The sequence below is a fragment of the Acanthopagrus latus genome, chromosome 20 (genome assembly GCF_904848185.1).
Source record: "Acanthopagrus latus isolate v.2019 chromosome 20, fAcaLat1.1, whole genome shotgun sequence".
NCBI classification, from domain to species: domain Eukaryota; kingdom Metazoa; phylum Chordata; class Actinopteri; order Spariformes; family Sparidae; genus Acanthopagrus; species Acanthopagrus latus.
The window spans coordinates 20,823,350-20,846,901 of NC_051058.1; the positions used below are offsets into that span (position 1 = coordinate 20,823,350).

General features: G+C 44.6%; 3 protein-coding genes across 7 annotated transcripts in view; 2 read left to right on the forward strand and 1 right to left on the reverse strand.

The window, feature by feature from the left end:
* The first annotated feature begins 398 nt into the window (after nucleotides 1-398).
* On the forward strand, nucleotides 399-3,079 carry LOC119009738 (peroxiredoxin-like 2A). The gene is made up of 5 exons (XM_037081284.1): nucleotides 399-749; nucleotides 919-1,010; nucleotides 1,767-1,907; nucleotides 2,106-2,270; nucleotides 2,561-3,079. Exons 1-5 carry the CDS (start codon nucleotides 605-607, stop codon nucleotides 2,663-2,665), a joined length of 648 nt encoding a protein of 215 aa, XP_036937179.1. The 5' UTR covers nucleotides 399-604; the 3' UTR covers nucleotides 2,666-3,079.
* Nucleotides 3,080-4,275: 1,196 nt separating this feature from the next.
* LOC119009732 (PDZ domain-containing protein 7-like) lies at nucleotides 4,276-12,482 on the forward strand. Of its 2 annotated transcripts, none has more exons than XM_037081271.1 (17): nucleotides 4,276-4,454; nucleotides 4,993-5,439; nucleotides 5,945-6,082; nucleotides 6,166-6,340; nucleotides 6,417-6,593; nucleotides 6,670-6,817; nucleotides 7,489-7,549; nucleotides 7,664-7,841; nucleotides 8,010-8,236; nucleotides 8,322-8,486; nucleotides 8,601-8,716; nucleotides 8,905-8,996; nucleotides 9,929-10,020; nucleotides 10,121-10,192; nucleotides 10,293-10,889; nucleotides 11,205-11,305; nucleotides 11,433-12,482. In XM_037081271.1, exons 2-17 carry the CDS (start codon nucleotides 5,277-5,279, stop codon nucleotides 11,574-11,576), a joined length of 2,646 nt encoding a protein of 881 aa, XP_036937166.1. In that variant the 5' UTR covers nucleotides 4,276-4,454; nucleotides 4,993-5,276; the 3' UTR covers nucleotides 11,577-12,482. The 2 variants fall into 2 exon arrangements, with proteins under 2 accessions (XP_036937166.1, XP_036937167.1); XM_037081272.1 differs by having other exon boundaries at nucleotides 4,999-5,439.
* A 417-nt stretch (nucleotides 12,483-12,899) lies between these two features.
* The window catches only part of LOC119009733 (leucine zipper putative tumor suppressor 2 homolog), a 33,601-nt gene continuing 22,948 nt past the window's right edge, over nucleotides 12,900-23,552 (reverse strand). For 2 of the 4 annotated variants that reach the window (XM_037081273.1, XM_037081275.1), the window contains 4 exons: nucleotides 19,409-19,951; nucleotides 18,349-19,215; nucleotides 17,355-17,501; nucleotides 12,903-16,030 (listed from right to left, as the gene is read on the reverse strand). In XM_037081273.1, coding sequence (XP_036937168.1) covers nucleotides 15,323-16,030; nucleotides 17,355-17,501; nucleotides 18,349-19,215; nucleotides 19,409-19,924 — 2,238 coding nt within the window. In that variant the 5' untranslated portion in view covers nucleotides 19,925-19,951 and the 3' untranslated portion in view covers nucleotides 12,903-15,322. Of the gene's footprint in view, nucleotides 16,031-17,354; nucleotides 17,502-18,348; nucleotides 19,216-19,408; nucleotides 19,952-21,080; nucleotides 21,165-23,552 lie in introns of all 4 variants that reach the window. The other 2 variants (XM_037081276.1, XM_037081274.1) reach the window with 2 other exon arrangements.

Below are 23,552 nucleotides of genomic sequence, written 5' to 3' on the forward strand. Positions count from 1 at the left end.
AGAATTTTGACTTTTCAACTATCTAAATATTTTGCAATTGATTTAATCATTGAAACTAAACAATTTTACTCAGTTTATTTCTGTGTTTCTGACTGAACTCCATCTGAGCAGTCAAAGCTTGAAATCGTGTAAAAGGTTTCAGTGGTGAAGGTTCATGTGACTAACCTCCCGCAGAATGAGCTCATATAAGAAACAAATCCTCTTAATTTGGAAATGAGGGAACAAATTGCGACACTCTTCATTGTGTAAGCCTGCAGACTTCTGGGTGACTTGGAGATATTTTGGCTGAATGACGCTGCAGATTTCTCCTCAGTGACCTTTGAACTGGAGGAGGAGGACCGACGCTGCTGTGTGAAGTCTTTCTGAGTCTATCTGCGGTCTGATCTCGTCTCCTCTCTGCTTGACTTGATCAGCCACAGCTGCGGATACTCAAGTCTTCTGATCAGTTGTCTCGGGTTTAAAGAGAGGCTGGCTTTGGGGAAACACTGGGAGGATCAAGTTTAGCAGGAATTTAAATACACTTCCAGCTGCGGTGGAGTCTCAGAGGAGGAGTTGTGTTTGGAAACAACATGTGTTGAATGAAAGTGGACAGAGAGGAGAAATAATGGAGCTGGTACTCAACGCTGCGTCTGCTGTCGGCGGCCTCATCGCTGGTTTCACAAACTACATCACTGATCTGTTTCTGACTCCACCGCTCACAGCCACCCTCAGGTACCTGGAGGACACCGATCTGAAAATGCTGGCAGGAGGTGAGTCACAACTTGTTTTAACTTGTTTCTACAGAAGAGCTCCTCTGTTTATTAATGCTTCTGATAATGTGGAGAGTGTTGAGCTGAAAGGAGCCATTGTTCAGCTGCTGCTCAGCGTTTTTAACCCTTTTGCCTCTTTTTTTTTTTTTTTTTTTTCTCATAACTCCAGAAAAACAGACCGTGAAAGCTAAAAGTCTGTGGCAGAGCTCTGGAGCTGTCATCATGGCGGTGAGGAGACCTGGATGATTTCTGTGCAGAGAGGTAATCAGTTCACACAATCACAATCACTCTTATATATTATAACTCAGCGTCTTGTTCATGAAAGGGACATTTTAAAGCTGCAGTGTGTTTTACCTCTTTTTACCTCGGGGTCAATAACTGATATTTGGTGTCAAAATGTAGAATGACCAATCATAAGTACAGTTTTCTCAAGTACTATATGTAAGAACAATTTTGAGGTATTTTATTTGAGGGTTTTTTTTTTGTTTTGTTTTTCATCATCTGGTATTTAATGTCCTACTGCAACTTTTTTTTTTTTTTTTTAAGGGTTGCTATTCAGTTTAGAGAAGAGTAATCAAACTCTCAAAATATGTATTTCCATAAGTGAATAAACAAGCTGTTCTCAGACGAAGATAAGGTCCCCAAAACACTGTTTGAAGCGAGACAGGTGGCAGGGTCCGCCACATAAATTCAGTAAAGCCATATAAAATTGCGTTATCCTTTTTTAAGGAGAGAGTTTATTTAGTTTTATACAGTTGTGAAAATGGATCATTAAAGCATTTTCTCCTCTGATTTAAATTTCTTTCCTTAAACTACACAGTGCACCTTTTTTAATAGTTAGTTATTTTGCAGATTTGGATGGTTAATTGTTGGTGGGTTTATAACTTTTGACACGTAACCAGTCAACCAGTATTGTGGGCGGGACACTGGGTGAGACAACAGAGTGGTGACTGGATGCTGCATGAATACTGGTGCTGATAATGAGCTTGTCCCTGTGTGTTTTGTTGGTTTTCTCAGGAGGCTGCAGAGCTTTCCTCTCTGAAACCCCAGCTGGACGAGCTCGGGGTCCCTCTGTACGCCGTGGTGAAGGAGGACGTCGGCACCGAGGTCCAGAACTTCCGCCCGTACTTCAAGGGGGAGATCCTCTTGGATGAGAAGGTGGACTGTTGTTTTCTGTAATGAATCGGTGTATTGTGAGATCACCGTCCCTCCTGACACTGAGGTTTTCTAAGAAGATTTAGCCAATTTTCCAGCATCACTCTCTTTCTAAACGAAGTCATTCAGGGTCCGTGTAGAATCAGTTTGGGTCCGCATGAATGAATCAAGGCCTTTTTGGTTTGTCTGCTCGCCTTACAGAGACGTTTTTATGGACCCCGTGAGCGGAAGATGGGTCTGCTGGGGTTCCTGCGTGTCGGGGTGTGGATGAGCGGCCTGAGGGCCTTCAGGAACGGATTCATGGGAAATGTGTTTGGAGAGGGCTTCGTCCTCGGCGGGGTCTTCGTCATTGGACAGGGAGAGCAGGTAAAAGCTTTCTACGGTCATGGTGGCAAGAATAAAGAACAATTTAATCCATTTCTGTTTTGCCATTTTTAGGAACTTGTACTGTAAATGAGTATTTACTTTTTTCTACAACCAAAAGTTATTCAGTTTACTGTCATACAGGAAATATTCACATTTATAGGCTGAACTCTTAGATTGTTTACTTTTTTTCTTCAAGCAGGATATCTGATTTATCTAAATAGTTTGTAATTTATTTAACATTTGACAAGTAATTGATTATTCATTGCAGCTCTCTTTTTGTTGTCCCACAGGGAATACTTCTGGAGCACAGAGAGATCGAGTTTGGAGATAAAGTCAACACTGAAGATGTCATCCGAGCTGCCAAAAGAATTTCACAAGAACTTAATTCTCTCTAGAGAAATTAATGCTGTCAGCGGATAACATTCTGTAATAATCATGTTCATCACCGTCAGACACCAAAAACATAACTAACATATAAAACTGATCATAAATGTTGTTAAAGTTCTGTGTGACAGATTTAATGTTTGTTGTGTTTTTGTGTGAGAATCTGATCTTTGTAAATGCACGATGTGAGTTTGTTGGTGTTCTGGTCTCAGGGAGAACCGGGATGCATGTTGGAGTATGACTGTTTTGTACCAGGATCTGAGTTTTTTAATGATGGTCTGTCTTTAAACTCGAGAGCGAGCAGACCTGATGTCCAACACTCAGTTTCTTGTATTACTCCGTGATACCTCGTATGTTATCTTGGAAGCCATGACACCTTCGACCAATAAAACAAGGCTTTGTGCTCCACAGATCTTTTGGAGAAATTTTTTTCGGAGTCTTTATTTCCTGCAGGGGCTTCTTTGACATTATGTAGACGTTGATCTCTCGTCCCGTCCTCACAAAACCAGACCTGTTTTGTTGTGTTGGCTTTTCAGTAAATCTAACTTTAATTCTTGGGCCATGTTCAAACTTCAGGAACATCAGATTTGTTTCTCAAATCAGATTCAGACAAACTGTCTGCACTTTTTATTGTCAAGTGATCATATCGGATTTTTGTGTCCAGACATCGACAACCTATCTGTATGCTTCACCTGTTGCTGTGAGGACCGAGAGGCATCTGTAGAAATATAATTTGGATTTTATTTCATTTGTGCTTTTTTGTGCTCATTCATCGTGTGCTTTTGGCGTCCAGACTTCCTTCAATCAATCTGAATATACCAAAACAATTGATTGAAACTTGCAGTGTGAACACGGATTCAGACACCCAAGATGGTTTGTTTGCATTTACAATAAAAGTTACAAATTAATTCTTGACCAGTTTATTCATTTACTCTGTTTCGTTCAGTTCTAACCTTCATCCAGAGGAGGGAGCTGTTGAATCAGTGACATGTGGCTCTTGTTGTCTCACTGATGGTTGCAGAGATCCTCACCAACACTAACATGTTCCTCACAGAGTCACTCCAGGTCTGATCCTCAGACAAGAAACAAGAGGGGAACAGAATTAAAGCAAAATAAATATTCTGTCATCAGAGTGAAAAACACAGGTAAATAAAAAAGTCTTTAAAAGTTATACTCACACTCATTCATTTGTAAATCTGGAGACAAAGATGATCTTTCTACAAATATTAATAAAAGCCAATAAATTTGAGAAAATCCTGAAACAGGTGAGAATTTTATTGCTGTGTATTTAAATGTTGATTTTTCTGAAGTGAGATTTTGTCAGATAATTTTTTTTTATTATCTTCATATGATCAATGCCATTTATTGACCTGTTTTAAAGTTTCACACTGTTACAACAATAGATGCACCATAAATGAAATAAATACTTTAATTAAATCATCTAATCAATTTACAGAGTTTAACAGTTGTTGCTTTTTTTGTTGCATCAGTATCTGATGTACACAGAGTTGACTTAATGCCACTTTGTTGGCGGATCTTTTGTCCAATCAAATGCTCTCAATTCACTGCATTCCAGCCAATAGGGATGGACGAGGGGGGCGGGGCTTCTGTCAGAGGAATATCCCGGACAGGTGCGTTGGATCTGTTTGCACAACATGGACTCAGGTAGGCTAACGAGCTGAATTAGCTTCATTAATTCAGAGAAAATGGGATGAATTGAACCTGATGTCAGTTAAAGTTTGAGCGGAATACGTGAGAAGAAGCCGCCTTGTTGTCTGAAGCGCTGAAACGTGAAATGTGGTGAGTATTTTAGCAGTTTTTTGTGCGTTTCTTTGTTATTCTAATGCAAAAGAGTCTACGTGTGTTCACAGAAGTGTCTGATGTTGTTGCCGAATTAACTCTGAAGTTGCGCAGTAATTAAAACACTTAACTTAAACTAAATTAAACCCGTGTTGGGGTCGATAATCACACGCTGACGTTAAATGTCGCCTTTTGACGCCGCGCTTCGTGGCGTCGCTGTCCGGGGTGCTGAAGCTCCGTGAGACGTTCAGGGGGGAACCCCAAGGTGACGACATGACGACACACTGTTATTCACAGGTTCGGTTTTAGTGACACGTAACCATGGTATCAGCACCATGTGACCTCATGACTCTAAGTGGGTCAAGTCCGATCTAAATAAACCCATTAAATCCTGTTTCTCACCTCACCTGGAGGCACAAACACTGTGTGCTTCACCTGTTGGCCTTTCTGCTAATAGAGTGTGAGTTGTAAAGAGACTAAAAATATCTTGAAGGACATTTTTAGAGATAAGTTGTGTGTTTGTGTTCTGTCCTGTGAGACTCAGACAGGTGAGAGAGATGCATCATGGGCAGGAATGGACCAAAGAGTCAGCCGTCATGTCACAGAGCAGCCTGCGATCCTGCTGCCGCCTCACTCACGCTGCTGAGAAGCAACAGAATCTCCATGTGGTTTTGTGAAGGTGACGTAGTGTCAGTATGCAGGGAACACAGCGGACACACTGCCTGAGGACCCCCTTCCTCCTGCTGTATGCTGCTGTAGGCTCCTCCACCCGGAGCTGAGCCCCCGGTGGAGCGCGAGTGAAAGGGGACCCCGCCAGCCTCCATGGCTCACTCGTCAGACCCGTCCCGCAGGGAGAAGACCCCCGGGACTCAGGGGTCACACACCGCTACGCGCAACCTCTTACGGAAGAAGGAGCAGCGCCGGCGTGGAATCCGATCCTCCTCACCCATGGGCCGGGTCATCCTCATCAACTCTCCTGTGGATGGTGAGGAGGCTGCCGGAGATAAAACGCTGGTCCAGACTCACAGTCTGACAGACTTCAGAGGTTTTTTTAATCTGGATTAGATTTAATAAATGGGGGGGAACCAAAGTTGAGACCTGTTTAGTTAGACAAGTCCTGCATTCACAACCTTTTTGTCTCATTAAACGTGTAAAAAAACAGCTTCAGTCTCCTCAAACGCTGCTATAATCTCATCTTCCTAAATGTTTGATTTCTGTCTTTGAAATTTTCCAATCCTATCACATCCCCATACTGGCCTTTTCCATTCATGTGCATGTTACATCTTGTGGATGTAGAGTAAATCTCTGAGGATGTGCACATCCAGTGCCTGAAGGACACGCAGGGCAGCCATCTTTTGTCTAAAAACCCTCTAAAATAATCTTAAAACCTCCTGATGGGCGTTGCTCCAATGATAGTGAGCGACTGCTGTATTATAGATTGTCAAACAAGAATAAAGAGACGGACTTATTGACTCCATGTGATATTTTAGGTGGAGACGACAGCGAGGACCTCCACACCATCACAGTGGATAAAAGTGTGGACGGCAAGTTGGGCTTCAGCGTGCGTGGCGGCTCGGAGCACGGCCTCAGCATCTTTGTCAGTAAGGTGGAGGACAACAGCACAGCAGGTGAACTAACGTGTTAGTGTGTGAGCGTAATATGTCGCCATGATGGACGTCTTGTTACAGTAATGATGTGCTCTTGTTCACAGAGGAGGCCGGCCTGCTTGTCGGTGATAAACTGGTGGAGGTGAACGGTGTCAGCCTGGAGAGCATCACCATGAGCAGCGCTGTGAAGGTCCTGACGGGCAACAACAGGCTGAGGATGGTGGTGAGGCGGGTCGGCAAGGTGCCCGGCATCCGCTACTCCAAGGAGAAGACTACCTGGTGAGGAAGAGAACGAATCCTTTTGGTATCGATTTCACAAAAATGTCAGATTCTGACTGACTGGAAAATCCTCCAGGGTGGACTTGATACACAGGCGGATGGTGGTGGAGGAGAGCGGACGGACTCCTTCAGAGACGAGCTCAGGAAGCGCCCTGCAAAGGATCGTCCACCTCTACACCACCTCGGACGACTACTGTCTGGGCTTCAACATCCGCGGGGGGAAGGAGTTTGGTCTGGGCATCTATGTCTCCAAGTACGTACCTCCACCTGATGTTTCTGTTCTCCGCCGCTTCACAACACTCATGGAGCTGCTGTCTCGTTTGTCTCAGACTGGATCCCGGTGGTCTGGCTGAGCAGAATGGAATCAAGATGGGGGACCAGATCCTGGCTGCCAACGGAGTGAGCTTTGAGGACATCAGCCACAGTAGTGCTGTGGAGGTGCTGAAGAGCCACACGCATGTGATGCTGACCATCAAGGTGAGAGCAGAGATGAACCTCGTCAGAGCCTCCACGTTAAAGCTCGTCATGAATTCATAGCAGGGAAAAACTGTGTTGGGATGTTTGGAGCCGAAGACGTCGTATCACGTTCCATATCGACTCCTCGTTATTAGAAAGCATGTCGGTGAACTGGTCTTGAATCCTACCTTCCATCTTTAATTCACTCACACTCAAAACCAAACACAAACTACCCCGAGCCACGCGTCGCTGCACAGCGGATACAGCGGCGGTTTGTGTGGCAGGGCCGACAGCTGGCACGCAGTCGTAATATTCCTCGCTCACTTTACTTGTCGGGAGCTTGGGTTTCGCGCTGTGAAAAATAGCCAGGCTGTGTGCATTATTCACCAGGCAGCCGGGATCAGGTGCTGATCAAAGCTTAGAGCCGTGTTCTGTGTGTGTTTTGTCTCGGGATGCCTCGCTTTCTTCCCCCCCAGTGGAAACTGAAGCACGCACAAGAGTTAGAAAGCATGGCAGCTATCAGAGGTTACTGTGACGTGAGGAGGGGAAATGTTTCTGTTTGAGGAGGAGGATGTTTGGTTTTGGATCTCTGTGTGCGTCTAGGGTTTCTCTTTATCAAATATAGCGATCCCATGAAAGTTTCAAGGTCTCTACTGTATCTCATTTGCATATCTGTGGCCATATCTTCACAGGAAGCAGGACGATACCCTGCTTATAAGGAGATGGTGGCAGAATACAGGTGGCTCAATAAGCGTATGTATCTAAAGTTTCACGTGAGTTTTTCTGTTGTTGTGTTTCTGTCTGTGTGAGGCTCACTGATCGGCTTAAATACATCCGAGTTAGATGATCTCTTGTGCTCTTCCTCAGTGGCCAACGGTACTCAGAAATCTTCCTCTCAGGGTTCAGACTCCAACTCCTCGGCTTCGTCTCTGTCGTCTGGGACTCCTGTCAGCTCTCTGAGCGGCCTGTCGCAGGTCATGTTCCCTCCCAGCATGCCGTTTGGTTCAGATATGGTGGATGTTTGCATCTCGACTGAGGACCAGAGGTCAGGATCCGCTTGGTGATTCAACAACATTTAGGAAAATCGTCTTAATAAACAAAGATCAGACTGAAAAATGATTTTTTCCCTTTACCTGTGGAGGGTAGAGGTTGTGAACTGTTGTGGGGACTGACGGACTATCACAGACATGAACATGGTGTTTTGGTTGTTCAGGTCCGAGTCGGAGCGAACCGAGACCGCCATCCAGACGGACCTTCCCTCTCAGAGGACGGGCGCGGACACCACCCGCAGCCTGGGACGAACCACTCTGCTCAGGGACACCGTGATCCGGGCGGAGGAGGCCGGAGGGAAGAGCGAGAACCCGAAGACCGCCGTGCTGCTGGCTCTCAGCAGGCCGAGCCGACCCATCAGCAGGTCCCAGAGCCAAGTCACCGTGGCAGGTGAGGCGGGCAGAGAGCCGGGTCATCGAACGACGGCTCAGCTGAAATGAAAACGATGAGTTATTGTTTGCTGTCCAAATCACAGAGATCAAGCAGAAGAAGGAGAAGAAGCAGAAAGGGAAGGACCCCGAGGAGAAGAGCACCCTGCAGCGCTCCAAGACCTTCGTCAACTTGTTGTTCAGAGGTGGACGCAAGAGGGACGCTTCCAGAGGACGCTCCAAGTCCCCGTCCACAGACAAGGGACGCAAAGGTCGAGGCAATTTACATTTCTAGTGTATATAAAGTAAATAAAAGTCCGTCAGAGTGCAGAGAGGTATTCATGGTTCAGCAGACAAACACTGCTTCTCCTCCGTGATGTTCACAGACGGACGGCAGGTCAACGTGATGCCAAATTCAGAGATGCTCGGCGTGGTGGAGGACATGGCCCGCAGGCTGCTGACGGAGGAGGAGGTGGCTGCTGTGATGAAGTCGTGTCGGAGGGTGAGAAGGTTTCCCTCGCCGCTGCAGACAGACTGACGTACTGAAGCTTTCAGACGTGACAGTGTTGATCTGTGAACGGCCAGTAAAAGAATGAATCACACAATAATTCACAACATATTTCACATCCGCTCTGAGTTAAAGTCGTTATGAACTCGACACCGAACGACTGATTTCTGCCGTTTTAACAGTACGTAGCAGAGCGGTCAGTGGAGAACTTGATACGCCACCTGCTGGTCGTGCTGGACAGACCTGAGAAGCTGCTGCTGCTCAGAGAAGTCAGGTGAGAAGAGCGAGGAGGAGAAAAAGGTGGATAGTTGATTCACTCAGACAGCAGCAGACATTTCAGTTTTCACCTCCTACTTCTGTATTTCACAGAAGATGTTTAGATGCTTGTTACAAGTTGAGATTTTTGCACACTATATCTGAAATATACATCTGACTGTTGAAAATTTATTGGCAAATATTTTGTTCATCGTAAATTAGAGTTTGTGGTTCGAGCTTCACAAATGTAAAGAGTTTATTTTTATTTATCTTTGAATCATTTTGTGTCAGGTGTTCTTTTGATGCAAAATTTTCACTATTTTCTGAGTTTTTACAAACCAAACAGTCGATCCTGTAATGAAGTAAATAATCAGTGGATTAATCCATAATTAGAATAAGTTTTAGTTGCAGTTCTACACAAAATAATTACCTCAACCAACTATAAATCCTGCTTGTAGTAACAATAGAACATGTAACAAACTTTTCCTTGATTATATTGACAAACTTTTACCTAAAAAACATTTTTAATGCAGAAATTTTACTTGTAATTGAGTATTTTTACTCTAGTCGATAATAAGAATTACTTCCTCCACCACTAAGAATATATTAATTTACTCCGTCTACTTTGATTGATATTAAAGTAAACTATGATCTGATAATCACAGGTCAGTTACTTTATATGAAGCTGATATTGGTGCTAAACTATAAACAATAATTTGTATTTCCATCATGAATATTTCTGTCTGCTGTCCTGTAATAACTGTGAATAAACTCTGCTGAGCCTTTTTAACGGATCGCGTCTCAACACAATAACTGCCAGAAGGGGGATTAAGTGTTTTTCAGGATAATCTTCTCCAAATGTTCCACAAAAAGATGCTGATGACTAATTGAAAATGTTTTATAATCTATCACAAGACTGAAGATGACTCAGCGGTTTCTTTCGCCCCTCAGGATGCTGCTTCCTCCGTCCGACCTGAGCTTGTTCAACAACACGGTGACCCCCATCGAAGTCGAGGCCTACGACATCCTCAAGTATCGCTCAAGTGAGTGTGATAACCTGCTGAGTGAAGTGTAACAAACATACAACACAGATCAGCTCTGAACAGTCGTGGGTACGTTCTCTTCTCTCTTCTCTCTTCGCAGTCCGAACTCCTCTTCTTCGCTCTCCTACGTCCGGTCGAGCACCCAAGCGCCGTCTCATCACTCCGATCCCGGGTCAGCAGCTTTTACGTTCCTTTGGTTTGATGTTTAGTATTCTCTGGAAACAGATCTTTGACTTTCCGTGTCCTGGTATTTCTGTGGTGTTTTGGTCCAGACTACAGGGGAGGCTTTGAGCTCCACAATGCTGAGGAGGTGGAGAAGGAGAGCCACCTGCTGGAGGAGCTGGAGAAGCTCAGTCTGTCCGGGCCCCGGGGGTCCAAGGAGAGGCCCCACACCTCCAGGTCCTTCACCCCGCTGCTGGACATACCAGTGGACGGATACGCAGAGTCCAGAGACCTCAGATCCCCCTCCTCCAGCGCCATGCTTCCAAACTGGCTGCTGGCCCGCAACGATGACCCCCACCCTCGCCTCCGCACGGACATCGGGACCATCCGCTCCGTCCACTTTGACGAAGTCTCGCTGCACTCGACTGCAGAGCGAGGAAGGTCCACGTCCAGAAACGGACTCTCCAAAAGCAAAAAGGATAAAAGTGGAGAGAGGAGTAAAGACGGCGTGTTCACGCTGCAGAGTGCTGCTCGCAGGAGTCGCCCGCTGTTGTCGCAGGTCTTCGGTTCAAGTCCCGATCAGCAGACGGGGAGCGAACAGATGAACGGACATCAGGCCGCCGCAGAGAACGGACTCAACGGCTCCGAGCCCGAACAGGAGTACAAGCTCAAAACCGTCAGCATCTCCAAGACCAAACAGTCGCTGGGTAAATGACAGTGATGACGTCTGATTGAATGTCTGAAAAGCCAGAATCATGTTGTAGTTATAATCGTTTAAAGGGTCAGTTCACCCAAATCAGAAAAATCTGTCCAACTGTCCAACCACTAGAGATATTTCAACATAGGGATTTGTGTAATTATTACAGATACTCTTAGTATTATAATAACTGTTGTTTTTAAACATACATGTGCAAGCGTCACTGCAAAATCCAGCCTACAGAACATCTCACTTTGCTGTCTGATGTGATTGCTTGATGACAGTTTTCCAACAGACCTCGACTTGTGTTGCTTGATTGTTTCAGGCATCAGTATATCAGGAGGGATGGAGTCCAAGGTTCAGCCGGTGGTGAAGATCGAGAAGATCTTTCCTGGAGGAGCCGCCTCCACCTGTGAAGTGCTCAAGGTGAGATGATGGTCACAGAACAGGTTAAATTCAAGCCTTTTTAAAGACCATGTAGAATGTGATTTAATACCTCACGCTATCATGACATCCAGAGAAGAGACAGTTTGTTCTGTGGTTGTTTCCTCAGGCTGGATTTGAGTTGGTGTCTGTGGACGGAGTCTCTCTGCACGGAGTTACTCACCTGCACGCCGTCGACATCATCAGAAAAGCCTTCAGCAACAAGGCCAAAGACCCCATGCTGTTCGTGGTCAAAGTCCCCAAAAACCTCTGAAAAAGAAGAGTGAACACTGATCACGAGTTTATAAAAATGTTCCTGTGATTATCAGCTTCTCCGGACCTGAACAGTCTGATGAGCTCTGAGGTCGGGGAGGTCATTTTGCCAGAAACACAGACATGGACGCTGGCGACTGACAAACAAACATGGCCTCAGGCAGCAGATCACAGGACTTCAGAACCAAATGACGGAAGTTATGAAACAATGTTACCACAAAAATAGTCACAGACATCTGAAGTTTGAACTTTAAGCCCTCAGAGTCTGAAATCATGAAACAATGGTGCTCCTGATGCCTTAAAATGTCACTTATCACAACCCAGGAGCCAACGCCTGTCAACAACACGACTTCTTTGTACATTTTGTGTCGTTTTAACATTTTATCCTCCCAAAAAACAAGTGAATGTGTCATTGATCAGGAGTGTATGTCGCTGCTTCTGACGACAAATTGTAACCTGAGTGCCTTTAAAAGCCCTGTGGACTGAACGTTTACACTCAAAAGATATGAAGGCAGCACTTCTGTTTTTGATCCTTTTTATGTAAACTTAAGATAATTATTTCTTCATATTCACTTAAAACGACTTTGAACAAATTCCAGCTCAAATCTGACAGAAATCATTATTTTGTGTGCTTAAAATAGTCAAACCTCAGACTTCAATTTGTGACAAACAGGAACAAAAACATGAGCGTTGGGTTGGAGTGTAAACGCTGACCAGCAGAGGGCAGACACGATCTGTTCAGAAACATTTCTGCTCCTGCTGAAGGAAACACAAACCTTTACAGCATCACCTGAATGTAACACAATGAGAACTGAAGAATAACTGATCAGAGAGAATTACAGCCCAGATAAAACTGCTACTGTCCTTGTTGAATATTGACAAAAATAAACTTGTTTACTCTTACTGACATCTGCAAACACTCTCTCAACAGATTGCACTCAATACACGTGTGTCCTTTTTCTCTAAGAAAGTCAAAAACTGTAATATTTTACTGAAATTGTATCAGGAACACGTTATATTACTTTATTTCTGCCCTAATATGATATTAGTCCCAACTATGGTGGCCACATGACAGACATCTTAAATTCGATTAGACATATTTATCATGCAGGTAGAGTAATTTTCTTTTCAGCCTGGGTAAAAAAACAAAGTTGAACAGTCATTTGAGCCTTAAAAACTTAGACTGGAGCCTCATTTTATCAGCAACGTAAACATTTCATTTGATACTTTGTGCTGTAAAGGAAAGTATTGATCCTGTGTACGAGACAGACGCATCACCTGCACGACTTTTCTGATTTTGGATGAAGTTTAACACCATCAGTCGTTACATTTTTTGCCTTTTTTAATTAAAAACAGTGTTCAAGAAATGTACAGCATGAAAATATACATTTAATGTCTTCATACAAATATCGTGGATTATAAAATTATACAGAGGAACCAGAACAAAACATCCACACACACACACACAAACACACACGTACATATACAGGCGTCGTATCTGTAAGAGCAAAATATAATGTGCGACATTGCTTTGGTCTATTCACAGTGGCTATGTTTTTATTTGCGAGATGGACGAGACATCTCTGGAAGAAGACTTTATGATGGTCGGGGGTTATTTACAGAGGACGACGATTCAATCAGCAGTGACGGGGCAACAAACATGTTGTACAGGGAAAGTAAATACACGTGAAGCTGGTCCTATAACTGGAAAAAAAACAAAAAAACAAACTGTCCTGCCGCGGTCAAAACACCAAATGTTCAGTGCATGGTTCCCTTTCAGCGATGTCAAATAAAGTCTGAGTAACGCTTCACCCACACAGTCATCAAACTTTAATCACCTCTTACAGAGAGAAAGTGTCATTTCTGTAATTACCAGATAAAAGAGCCATCGTGGGTGTGCGTCAGTACAGAGCGCGTTCATGAAGCCAGAAGAAACCTGGTTAATTCAGAACAGTGGGAATGAGTGACGAGAATATTCTGGCCATGTTGGATATTTATGTGATGAAGTCACCCAGTTAGATTTGGCGGGTGTCAGATATTGACTTCAGTTAATAGAAGAAAATAAACATCTTTTAAACAGTTTCCCACTTGGACTGTTTCATGGAGGACATTTTAAAGTGTCACTATAGAAAAAGCAAATGGAAATAATTCCATGAACGATGGATACTTAATATTTAGTTGCTTCGGTTTTCTGTCTTTCCCACAGCAGACGGTCGAACACGTCACGTTACACATGGCTCAGTTTTATTAAAGCCTCGTGTCCGTATGCATCTGAGGGTTTGGGAAAACAATTACCTTTTAAATGACTTGTTTTGGTTTCTTCTAATGAGCACGCGCCTAAAGCAGCAACAGTGGACGACCAGTTTGTTTCAAGTTTGAGGTCTAATTTCAAGTTTACGACTTCACTGTGCTGTGTTCTATCATTCTGGAGCATTTTATCTGGAGAGAAGTTTTCTCGGGATGATCAGAATGTTCTTGTCTGGTGTTTGACGTATTGTTTGCGTAGCGGACTATCGCCGCCTACGAGCCCAGCATGCCTGGTTGAGCCTGTGGGATCGTTTTTGCGTTCTTGTGTGTGCAGAGATACGTTGTACAACCGAGGCTGTGTGGACAGAATTTTAAAATATATCATATCATGTGTGAACAAGGCTTCAGTGTCCCAGTAAGCCACCACTGTGATCCAGTACACACAAATCAATGTTTCCTGTTATGACGTGTGCAAAAATGTCTGCTGTGAAAAAAGACCAATTGATTTTTCTGACCATTTACAAAGTCATGATGTTCGGCTCCAGTATTTCAGAGGATTTGATCCATATCTGCAGCTCCTGCACTACAGGGAGAGCGATTTAATCTCATTGTCAGAAAAGCTGACGTGTACTGAATGTCAGCCGTTCAGATCGTATTTGTTCCAGATGTTACTGGGTTTAATTACATCAGACTCCATCGATGTTCATGATATTGTTTCCATCATTTAGAGTGAAGTCCAGGATGAGACGCTTCAAACAGAATCTAATTCTGTCTGCTTAACAACAACTTATTCAAGCCATATATGATTGTAACATCCATTCTTCTTCTGTTTTGATTTGAGGCAGTTGACGTCTTTTGGAAACATCTTCTGTTAACTTGTTGGTCATGTTAGTTTACAGAAAGGCTCGAGTGGTTTTGAGAAAAACAACATAACTCTCTCCACATCATCATCATCATCATCATCACCACCTCGCTCTGATTCACTCTCTCATCGTGACACACTGAATGTGTAATCCCACGTTTACCGTCGACTGACAACAGCGTGGGCTCCGTCCAAATTAGCGGCACTAATGAGAGCTGACCGCTCACACAGAGTGGGTGTGTGGCGCTAAACCCAGCGGGGAGGGTGGAGTCATCTCCAATGCAAGGAGGATGGTTAAAGTTTGGGAGAAGTTACTCACTCACAACAAATGCCTGAAACTGTGACGGAGGAACCGGGATGATTCGTTAACACTAACGGAGACGTTAATGGAGGAGCAGACGACTGAGGCGGCCTACTAATGACTAATAGACGTCACCGGCTTTCAAGTGGGACTCCTCAGAGAACAGACCAGTGAGGCAGGACTAAAGTGTAGCTGATTTTACACTGCAGATGTGTTTGTTTTTTTACATTTGTGAAACCAATCTGTAATATTCTGTTGAGATTAGATCCGTGTGCATGTGGGTGAGAAAACCTTTAGCTGACAGTAGTGCAAATCAAAAGACGGGGAGACACGAGGGTCAGATTTCAGTGGCGGCGATCTCATCAAAGTTGATCTCGTTGCCGCTGCCCTCGTCCTCCTCTCTGCTCTCCAGTTCGTGACTGAGCTCCTGCAGCAGCTGCTCCAGCTCTCGGTTCCTGCGGTACATCTGCACATAGTTCTGCTGCAGCTGTTTCTGGTAGCGGATCACTTTGTCCTTCTCCTCCTGCCATATCCTGCGCTCCTCCTCAAAGTTTCCTGTTTGCTGCTCGGCGCGCTGACGCTCGAAGGTCAGCTCGGCCCTCATCCTGTCCATCTGCACCTTCATGTTCTGCAGGGCCTCGGTGCTGCTCTGCCGCTGGGCCTTCGCCTCGTCGCTCTCGTAGGCCAGCAGGTGCTCCTCTGTCTCCTGGAACACCTGACACTGTCTGTTTCCTGGGCCCTGATTGGCCAGAGCATCTCTGAGATGAACCAGCTCTCCCTCCAGACGTCCCACCTTCTCTCTGAGCAGCTCAGCTTCGCTCTTGCGGCGCTGCAGCTCGTTCTCACACACCTCCAGCTCCAGGGTTCGAGTGCGGGTGTTGCCGTGGGCCTCCTGGAGGAGGACCTGGGTGTTTGTCAGCTCGCCGCGAGTCTCTCTGAGCTGACCCCGCAGCGACACGATCTCTCCCACCCGCTGGGCTAACTCCCCCTGCACCTCCTTCAGCTGCTGCTTCAGCAACGAGATCTCCCCCGACTTCTGACAGACCTGAGAGGAGAAGAGAAACGTTCAGGACTCGGTTCAGCAAAGCACCAGCATAAATTATAGAGAGAAGTTAGAGAGAGTTTCAACTGACAATTGTTTTTTCCTGTAGATTTATGTTTTGACAGTCAAGTACAATCACAGTTTACATGATGCATGATTACAGTAGTTCCAAAACAAAAGTGTTCTCTTTAGCTGCTCTCAAAATGAACAAAAACATGAGAAACCTACTGACAAAAAAACTAAATCCCAATCTATCAGAACAGACCAGATGGAACTGACAATTACTGTTGGTATATTTCACTCTGAATGACATGAATGAGTCTATAAAGTAGTGAAAAATGTCAATCACAACCCAAACTCATCTAGTTTAAAGTACCTAGTCACACTGAATTCCAATAAATGTAATCTGAATTATGTTTGTCTGACTAAAAGTTGTTTGACAAATACAAAAACATCTCTGTCATTAAAAGGTTCCTCTTACACATGTGAATTGAATTTGTGCTCACTCACAGATCGTGTAAGAAAAAAGAAATAATGTGTTCGGCCCTGTCGAGGAGAAGTTCATATATCACCCTGTATAAAATCTAGATTTACCTCGTCGTGGTTTTATGCCTCTGCAGCAGCAGTCGGAAAAGTGTTTATAAATTTATAACACCTTTGGTCATTACTTCATCGTTTAACTTATTAAACTTCTGTGAAAAATACAGAATTATCTTATGAATTGTTGAGTAACGGCCAACAATGTGTTCTGTGAGGTCACAGTGACCTTAAAAAGACACAAATGATCAGCTGATCAGTTTCAGGGATCAAACACACAGACTGTCCATCTATTTTTATTGAATCCTTGTGATAATTGATCACCTCAAACAGCAGAGAGAGGGGAGAGAACAGAGAGGAGCAGTTATATTTATTGATCCGTGTCTCTTTCAGACAGAGGCAGTCTGTTCTGTTGGTCTGATTCCTGAAGCAACATCTTATTAAAAGTTCTCCTTGCTGCTGTCACATGAACAAACCTCTGATTATGGAGCCTGTCAGACCGTGACGAGGGCTTAAAGATCCCCATCAATCAGACCTTCACAGCTACATTTATTATGTCCTGTTTCAAATGAATGAGAGGTGCACTGAACAATAATAATCATGGTCAAGTCCATTTCTTTTAATTAATGAAATAAATGTATCATAAATATTATGGAGGAGCTGATCGATGCTCTAAAATAAAAGTCATTGTATAATATGAGCAGAGCCTAAAGTAATGTGAATTTAAGGAGTGATGGGAGATAATAAAATCGATCAGAACTTTACTGCCTAAACCTTTTCTGCAGCTCACCTCCCACTTGCTCTCCTCCAGTCGAGGCCCCAGCTGGATCTTCTCGTGCTCGTAGGAGGAGCAGCGCTCCTCCAGCTGCTCCCGCTCCTTCAGGAGCTGAGCAAAGTCCTCCTGCAGCTTCTTCTTCTCCTGCTGGAGCTGATACACCTGCAGCCGAGACACAGTCAGGGTGATCAACTCTTAACAAAGCCACACAGTCCTTTGACACATTTTTTACCCTTATTGTGAGAGGATTTGTGTAATTTAAAGGGACAGTTCTGCCTTAAATCCAATATACACAATTTTCCACATACCTGTAGTGTCATTTATCCATCTAGATTGTTTTGATACGAGTTGACGTGTTTCAGGTATCAGCTGTAAAGATGTCTGCCCTCTCTCGACTTTAATAAAACTACATGGAACTCAGTTTGGCTCTTTCCAGAAATCATGACCCTGTTCCTCAAAATAATCCATAAACCTTGTTGTTTGCAGTTTCATATAAGAACTATTCTGTTTCTGCCAAACGACACTCACCAACCGTATAACTGTGCATTAGGAAGTGTAAGTGAGGTAAACTAACTAAGCTGCCTCAAGTTTCAACTGTGCAGTGATACAGAGGAGAAAGAAAATAGCTCCTGCATCAAACTGCTCACAACAACATCTGTGGATTATTCTGAGAAAACAGGTCATGATTTCTGGAGAGACGCTGCTGTTGGGTTTTTAAAAAAGGTTTTTTGGGGCATTTTAGGCACCATGAGCCGACTGAAATCTAGTTGTATTACATTTGAGAGAAGGTAAAAATCTCTGCAGATGATATCTCTGAAACTCTCAGATTAAAGAGATTATGAATTTCACACAAAATGATGCTGGTTATCCTGGATGTGGAAACATCCTGACAGCTTTCTAATTCCTAAAGATACTGATTTTAACTCAAAGACCTGAGGTTCATCAGGCTCTGAAAAGACATCTTCTGGTCTTCGACTGTATTTGTGGAGGTCACATCAGAGGTTCTGACCTGCAGCTGGAGCACCTGCTGCGCTCGCTGGGCCTTCTGCGAGGCTACCTGCATCCTGGTGGCACAGCCCTGTCGCAGCTCCTCCAGCTCCAGCTCGAAGCGCTTCTGCTTCTCCTCATACACCTGCAACAAACACAGACCGACAGTGTCAAATTTACCCACAGTCCTTGATTTAAATATTAAAAACAGATTTTGATTTTGAAATACACACGCACTGATTTTACAGTTGCAAAAAATTGTGGGGGGAAAAAAGGAAACACTGGAGTGAGTTTTACCAACCTGACAGATTGCGGCTTCGTTCTCGTCCAGGTTTTCTCTGAGTTGCTGCAGCTCCAGCTCTCTCTCCCTCAGCTTGTCCTCCAGGTCTCTCACCACCCCCTCATAACCCTCCACCGGGCCCGGGGAGCGCCCGCTGGACCCGCTGTCAGACAGAGGCTGTCCTCGACCGCTCAGCGAGCCGGAACCTGTGCTCTTAGAAGACGAGCGCCCGCTGTCAGAGTTGGAGTGTCCGTGTCCGCTGACGGGCGGAGCGCTCTTCATGGGCTCCAGGTGGCCGACAGAGGCCTCTCCTGATGTCTGGGTGTAGCTGGCGGTGCTGTACGGTGGGAGGCCGGAGAGCGAGGTGCGTTCAGAGTCAGACATCTGACAGGACTGGCTGCTGCCGCTGCTTCGGACTCTGCTGTACAGGTTGCATTTCTCGTTGGAGGAGGGTGACACTTCTCTGTGGGTCGGGCTGAGCAGGTTCAGGTTGTTTTGGCTTTCCGATGCGTTGGCACAGTGGCGAGGGGAGAGGTACTGCATTGAAGTACGGTTCTTAGGAATGACAGGTTTGAAGGCAGTGGGCCGCAGCACTGTTTTCTCCATGTTCTGGAGGAATAGAGATGCACAGTTAACAACTATTAAGTTATTTGCCATCATTGGAGCTGATATGAGATACAATACTGATATTAGGAAATAAAATACAAGACACATGCAGCACATATGCCAACCAATATATTGATCTGGCTTTAGACAAAACAATCTAAAAAGTTAGGTTGCCATCAGACGGAATGAGACTCACCCTCTCCAGTTTTCCAGACACGGGGATCAGTTTTGGAGGAGGTCCCCCCATATTCTCATTCAGCCCTGATCCTTCTTTAATCTCGTCTATCTCACTTCCTGGACTGACGGGTGTCACGTGGTTATCGTTCCAGTCTCCTACATAGTCCTCATTCACATAGGTATAGTTCCCATTCCCGCTCTCCTTCTCCAACCCCCTGCTAGAAGTGGTGGAGCTCTGTTTCTTCAGAGGAGGGATGGTCTGCAGTAAGGGGTCCTGGGGAGACTCGGAGCCCAGGCAGGGGGCTCCTGGTGTGGGCCAGCGGCCCCTGGCTCCGAGCTCGACACCTGAACGGTGGTCCTGGTAGTGGCCGGGGCGCGTGGCGATGAGGCTGCTGACGGAGCCCATAGGATCCACAGTGGAGGGCGGAGCGTTGATGGGGGGTGAAGAGCTGGAGGGGTGTCTCCTGCGGGCTCCTCCACTCAGGCCGGGGTTGTGGGGCTCAGCAGAGACGGGCAGAGCCTGAACCAGGGCCATGGTGGCAGCTCAGAGGGGTCACTCGCTCTGAGGGAGGAGAACAACAGCAGTGTGAGTCAGATGGTCCGACAAGTCAAACGTCATCCAATACAAGTCAAGGCCGAGTCATTTTAGACAAGTCTTTAACATGAAGCCCTTCCAGAAAGGTCCAAGTCAACTCACAATAAGAAGTTCAACTCAAGTTTCAAGTCATTTGACAGTGGTCCAAGTCAAGTGGAAAGTATTTCAAGACAAGTCAAATCTTATCTCAAATATCAAATCTTATAACAGCACATCAGAAGTTTCGTTTAGAGTCAATGTAATAGCAAGTTTCAAGTCATCCACAACAAATCAAAACGCTGGTGTCAAGTCTCTTGTGTCTAGTCTACAAGTTAAGCGTCAAATTATGTAGAAGCAAGTCTCAAGTCATGTCCGGTAATCTGAGACAACTTCAAGTCTACTTGAGGAGCAAATCCCACTCGAGTCTTGTCAAGTCTGCAGTCTTGAGATGAAACGTCTTAAATCAAATCTGATTTCACGGTTGAAATCTTGTCACAACAGTCGCAAAAGTTGAGTCTTTCAGGAAGTGTCTCGAGTCCCGAAAGCCCCAAAGTGTGATGGAATTTGAACATTTTCCTGTCAAAGTTGTGTTAATAAGGTTTTTTTTACACACTGTCACAAAGACCTGTTCTTGTCATACATCTCCATCTGGGAAACTAAATACTGGTTGAAATGGCAGTTTTTTTCTCTGATAAGGTCAAATTCTAGCTGTTCTTTCTACACACCAGGGTGCCTTCAAGGAATGTCTCCCTGTCTCTCTCTCACACACACACGCACACGCACACACACACACACACACACACACACACTCACACAAACACACACAGGGATGGAGGTCAAACAGAGATGATATACAGTAGACCGAAGCATACAAATGTCCCACAAGACCATGGTGGCCCACACACAGAGAACCAGGACAGGCCATTCATGAAGGCCATTCAAGCAGCACAAACCGGGCCCGAGGCATGAGGCAGCAGGAGAAAAGGGTCTCTTTTCATTTGAGATGTAAAATGGCTTCTAACATGCTGGTATTTTCCCTGACAGCAACAAAGGCTACTGTCTCAACACATCTTATCAGCCGTAGGAACAACTGAAAGTTGGTAACAGTGGATAATACCTCCGATGAGGATCGCACAGAAGAGGAGACAGGCTGAACTTGCTGTGATGATGCAGCTGTGGGCGTTTCAGTTGCGGAGTAAATCTAACAGTACACAAAAATAAACAGTTGTGAGAAACGTTTTAACGGCGTAGGAGGCACAAGATCTCACACACTTACTCTTTTCCCTCCCACACTCTCACAGGCCTGGTGGTAAATATTGACACTATAACAGGCTCACACAGACGATGATGTCAACAATGGATGGCGAACAGTGGAGTGTTGTGTTGGAGAACAATGGCAAACAGGACGCATGATGATGAGGTCACGGTGCACTGACACATGCCAGCAGCAGAGCCACTTGTTCTATAAAAACATCTCAGTCGGTCACAAAATACGAGGAAATCCAACTGACGGGTGTGTCCTGTTCATGAGAAGCAGACCAGTTCATTAGACCAGTTTATTTTCCTCTTGTTTCCTCTCCTCTACTACTCTTCTTAACCTTCCTGTTGACATATTGACTTTTGTTTACATGCACAAAACATTGACTTGAACACTCTTGTGAATATCCAATAAACTTTTACGAGTTTTTCAGAATGTTCCTAAGTCGTTATGATCCCCCCTCCAACCGGAAATACAGGATTTTCTTTCTCTCAGGGAAGCGTCTCTACCCAAGCTAACTTTTGGCAAGTTGGCTTGTGTTTGTGTACAACTCATCCATGACAACGCCCAGAGCCGACTGTAAACAGGCAAGAAGCCAAATTGATATGCCTATCATAAATGTACTGTATACATGTCTAAACAAAGAGTGCATACCTCTGCCCAACAGTCCCCTCTAATTCAGTCAAACCTATCAAATAAAACATATTTTAACCCACTAGGTCTTGTTTTTTTATTTTGACATGATACTGAACTCACTTCAATACCAGCCATCGACATACACCCGAGTTTTTTTCTTCTTGATCGATGCACTGATCCCTGAGAAATCAATGGAAATGTAGAAAAACACTCTATCTTGCAACGTTTAAGAAAAGTGAGAAAAATTCCTGGATCCACACCAAAACTTAACGTGGTCTATTTTGGACTGTGGACAATCGTACATCCAAGTTTCATGGAAATCCGTTCAGTGGATTTTCATGTAATCTTGCTGACAACCCAACAGACAAACAAACAGATGAAGGCGAAAACAAAACCTACTTGGTGAAGTTAAAATGTTTCATAAACCTGAAAAATATCAACATATCCTTCATACCTTGAGCCTAGAATATAAGTGTGCATGTAAACTTATTAAAAGAAGATAAAAACCCCGGAGGAACGAGTGTCCATGTTTGTAATTAGTAATGAAGATGCCTGATAAGATGTCAGAGGGGCTGACAGCCGGCCTGCTGGCCACACACACATCTAGACTCCACCTGCCAGGACGACGGCCGTGCCAAGTCATTTACCAACATGCCAAGTTTACTGAGGGCCTACTACTGCGATTCAACTGTGATTAACATGCATTAATTAGCACATTCAAAGTCGGGCTAATCCCTACTTACACTCATTATAACTGATTAAGACAAATCTGCTTCTGCAACATGTTGGTATATGTAAAAAACTGTGAAACATCTTTACTGCACCAGCATCTGTCAGCGTCTGCTTTTCTTATGACGGAGGTGGTCTGACTTTAACAAACTGTTATTGGAAAGTAAAACAAAGGTAGTGCAGTAAAAATCAATTTCAAGGCAGTCGAGCAGAAATGCTCCGTTCATTAATTCTCTTTGGTCATTTGGTGGATGCACTTTGAAATGGAGTTTAAAATGTGCATCATTAAAGATTCATCCTGCGCACCTCAATTACTGCTGTCAGTGATGGAGGAAGGATTCAGATCATATACTCAAGCAGAAGAAGCAATTCATCAGGCTGAAATTAGTCCATGACAAATAAAATAAGTGCTTTAAAGTCTTAATGAATGAGAAGAACAAAAGTCTGAGCAGCAGAATGTATTAAAAGTATTCAAATTAAAAGTACCAGAACAGTTCCAGAATGAGCCTGGTCAGCGTAACAGTATAGAGGCGTCTTCTAGCCGTTGCTGTCCTCAGATCAGTGTTTCTGATCAGGGGGAGTCCATTCTGCCCCCCCCCCCCCCCCCCCAAATCTCCCCTCATAAGTGAATAAAGCTCTAATCCTGCAGGACTCAAGACAAGTGAAACTATGCAGAGACTCTACTGAGGAGAGCTGAGGGGTCTCAAACTGTTTTTAAAGCCCCCGTCATGATCATGAGGTCCTGGTTTCTCTTTTGTCGTCATGGTGACCAGGGCCTCAAACATTAGAAGGGTGAGGATGGGGGAGGAGGGGGGGCGGGTCAGAGGGCTGACAGGGAGGCCAGGACCCCTCCTTAGCATCTTAAAGCCTTCAGTGGTTCTATAGCTTTCACGAGCTTCCATACGCTTCCAGTTGGTTTTAATGGAGGATAAATGGACATTAAAAACAAACGACTGGTGGACGAAA